Genomic DNA, 3,910 nt, shown 5'->3' with positions numbered 1-3,910 from the left:
GTGACAAGACAAGGGGTAATGGTTTTAAACTAAACCAGGGTAGGTTTAGACTAGATATAAGGAAGAAGTTCTTTACAATGAGGGTGGTGAAACACTGGAACAGGTTGCCCATAGAGGGAGTGGAGGCCCCATCCCTGGAAGCATTCAAGGCCAGGTTGGACGGGGCTCTGAGCAGCCTGATCTAGTTAGTGGTGTCCCTGCTCCTGCGGGGGGGTTGGACTAGATGACCTCTAGGGGTCCCTTCCAACCCAAAACATTCTATGATTCTGTGATTCTACGAATATTTTATTTAGAACCTATTCTCTCTATATAATCTGTTCTTTTTACTTCATGGCTATGTAGGTCTTCACATGAAAGTAGGACCTAAGCTGGCCACTGGTAAGAAGAAAAGAAATTAAATTAAATTAAATTAAATTAAAAATAAATACTTGATCAACTGCAGTAGATCTTTATTTTCCATGAGAAGATCTGAGGGATCACCATCATTATATATTAAAATTAAGTAACCATTGAAATGGCATAAAAAAAATGAACAGGCCTTTTCTAGAAGGATATGAGCTTTCTGTAGATGTCATCGTTTCTCTACATCGTACAGAGCATCATTTCCGTAATTCTCTTAATCCTTGCCCCTTTTTATCTTTACTAATCTTCTGATGGTTATGCTCCACTTAAAATTCACAATTCTTTCTCTGCAACATTGTTCTCCTAGCAACACTGTCCTCACTGGAATATCAAACCACGGTCACGGCTTCAACGGCATAAGTAGAAAAAAATGATGCAACTGAACGTAACAGGCAGTTGGAGAAAAGCAACACGTTTTATTTTATTTTTAAAATTCAGGCAAAATGGATTTTTGTAAACAAACAGTATAATTCGTCACACAAAAAAATACTACTCAAAGCTGGCAGACAAGAATAATTGCACATACCTAAATATGGATATATTTTGACAATACAGTTTCTTGTGTCAGATACATCAGTCTCCGGTCAAGAGCAAGAACTATCAGCTGATGAACAACACGTAGGCCTACCTTGCCTTCTTCAAGTCGAAGTTGGAGGACTTTATCTCCAGGTTTATAATCTTTGAGAAGTTCTGCTGACTTCCAGACCTCCTCTGGATCAGGGATCCAAACCCTGGCATACTGCAATACAAAACCAGCAAAAGATCAGTGACTTTTTGTTGCAATATAGTTAAATGCCCAATATACCTTTTTTTTTCTTTTTTTAAACACATGTTCAACAGCCAAACCCTTAAGCAAGAGACAAGTTAATTAGTACATCTGAGATGAATAAGTTGTTCTGTTGATAAAAGGCTACATAAGCTTAATCTTATTGCCTACATGGAAAGAAGAGGGTATTTTCCATGCAAAATAATGTTCCAAGGTACACATTCAATGATGAAAATCTACAAAGAAAAACCACTGTGTTTTCAGAGAGATCAAAAACTTGGCTATCAAAAAAATTACTTGGAGAAACTCTTCTGAGCAGATTCCAAACGCATTTGCAACATGACATTATATAGCTTTTTTCCTCCTAAGAGAACACTTCGGCACGTCTGTGTTAATTCAGGCAAAGCTACCTGATCTCATGTATTAAAAGCTCTTTCCTTTGTAGTTGCAAATAGGGCAAGTTTAAAATGAATTGTCTCCAGAATGCCAAAACAAAAAATCTGAAAAGATTTGGTGGAAAAGGCCTCCAAATAATAGGAAAAAAAACCGAAACCAGCATTCCAATTAATGATCATTTTCACCCAAAGTTGACTCATAAAAGCAACCCAGAACAAACCTATGGCTTGTTTTCAAAAACATAAAGAATATTCATATTTTTAAATGAGTGAAGATATAATGGTTACCTCAAATTCAGGAATCAGTTAAAGGTGTATGGAAACCATCTGGTTACTTATACAGTTGCATGTACGTTTAAATACGTACATATGAAAACAGCTCTTGAGTAACACAAGGAATAGGCTATGACATTTTTAGGATGTTAAAGCTTCTGAACTGATGGTCTTGCAATGCCCAAGGATGCTGAGACCATCCCACACCCATCGCCTTTGCAAACAAACCAGCTTCTTGGCTTTAGAGGTGCAGCCATGTTGCAAAACATTCTCAATCCACTAAATTATTTCAAAATAACTGTAATGTATTTGTCAAAGCACGGCATTTGATGGCAGAGAAAACTGCATTTGGTCATACAGCTTCATCACCTGATCTTACACAACTTATTTTTGTATAGATCTTCTGCCTCAAAGAACTCTGAAGCACTTTTTTCCTTCTTACTAACCTAGTTTTCCCACTAGTTAAAATGACAAACCTCTTCTTTCTACTAGGGATTTTTTTGAAAGACCAAACTTCATTTTGCCTTCTTGTTGCAAGACAGGAAACGATGAAGTTGAGGAGGGAGCCCCGGGGAGCCCCAGCCCCTGGCCCGGGAGGGGGACGCACACCCTGCCCAGCTGGAGCCTGCCAGGCAGCCTCCATGCCTGCAATGATTTTGAACTTCACAAAGCCATTTGCTTCCCGTACCCAGGATGCTTCTCAAGAAGAGTGCACCTGAGTGATCTACAGCAGCCTAACTCAATGGCTTTTACCCTTAACACATCGCAGCCTTTCTAGAAAGCTCCCAAACTCCTGAGAAGCGTATGCCGTACGTGTCAGCTGATTCTCCCTACCGAGTGAAAGGAGAAAAATAACAAAACAAAAATGCACTTTCATTGCTCCCACTACAGAATATGTTGTGCTCCCACACCTGGTCTTTCTCCATCTTCACTGGATGTTTATGCAAGCTCTAAGAATCCACTTTATAAAAAGACAAGAAATTTTTTTCTTTGTAGTAAATATGTGGTTGTGGCTTTTTTTTTTCTTTGAGCTTTACTAGTTTCATATGTATTTGACAGTTTTCAGTACAAAAGTGCAGTATTAGTTTATTATTTACACAACCTTTTCCCCACTCCCCCAAAAGATGAATTGATGAATTATTTGAAAAATGAAAGACGCCCAAAACAGCTCTTCAGTACACGCTCGTGCCATTCAGAGAGCACTGTATGCAAGAGCAGCGGAGGCCAACAAAAGGCAGTGGAGCAGCCAGGAAAGCAGCAGCAGAAGCCATGGTTTGGGTGCTTGGACTAGTTGTTTGTTTTCAGCCCTGCTGCATCCATAACTTGCAGGCTAAGAAACCTTGTTTGAGTTAAAATGAAGGTGTGCGCTAACAAGCATATGTGCCAATGCAAGTACAACCTACAGAAACTACAGAATCATTCCAAAATAATCAAGCAGGACGTGACAATGGAGGTGCAGTATTGGAGGTGCAGTAGCAGTGCCAAGTAGTGCGCTCAGGAGCAACCTCTTCTTTCCTTTCCACTTGGTTTTTAAACAAAGGATTCCCTGTAAAACTTCACAAACTGGCATATATGCAAACTTACCCCAATGTGCCTGTTCAGAGAACTCTTTTATTTCAAAAAAAAGCCCCCAACCTAAAAATCAAACCCCTGCCAGGAAGGGGGAAAATTTTTTAGTTTAACACAAAGATGCTACAGCGTCAGCCACAGCTGAGGACCGAATGCGCACCACGCTGTGCCCAGGCTTCCCCCCAGCTACAGCAGCAGTTCCCCACCCGCAGTATTTCTGATGGGATGTTGCTTCCCTCTCATCACAGGGCAGAAAGCAGAGAAAATGTCTTAGGTAAATACTGTCTAGCAAAACAGGTTAGCAGGCTGGTCTCCTCTAGGCTACAGAAAGAAAAGTTTCCTGACGTAGAAAAAGCAGTGGCCTTGTAAAACACAAATACTGTTGACTTCAGGCAGCAAGTGCTGCAGAGCAGTTCCTAACTACGTGATCTATGCCAGCATGAAATAGGCACCTTTAATTTATTCAGCTGAAACCGTACATTTTCTACCGTCTAGGGAAGGGAAA

At 40.2% G+C, this 3,910-nt stretch overlaps 1 protein-coding gene across 1 annotated transcript in view; it reads right to left on the bottom strand.

Annotated features, from left to right (window-relative positions):
• The window catches only part of MYO5A (myosin VA), a 94,278-nt gene that overhangs the window by 81,538 nt on the left and 8,830 nt on the right, over window positions 1–3,910 (bottom strand). Inside the window, exon 2 of the mRNA XM_035899544.1 lies at window positions 1,031–1,141. Within this exon, the coding sequence (XP_035755437.1) occupies window positions 1,031–1,141 (111 nt within the window). The remainder of the gene's footprint in view (window positions 1–1,030; window positions 1,142–3,910) is intronic.

This window comes from Egretta garzetta, unplaced genomic scaffold (genome assembly GCF_000687185.1).
Source record: "Egretta garzetta isolate BGI_Z169 unplaced genomic scaffold, ASM68718v1 scaffold287, whole genome shotgun sequence".
Classification (NCBI taxonomy): Eukaryota; Metazoa; Chordata; class Aves; order Pelecaniformes; family Ardeidae; genus Egretta; species Egretta garzetta.
The sequence above is the reverse complement of the archived record's forward strand: the minus strand, read 5'-3'. Positions and strand labels throughout refer to the sequence as shown.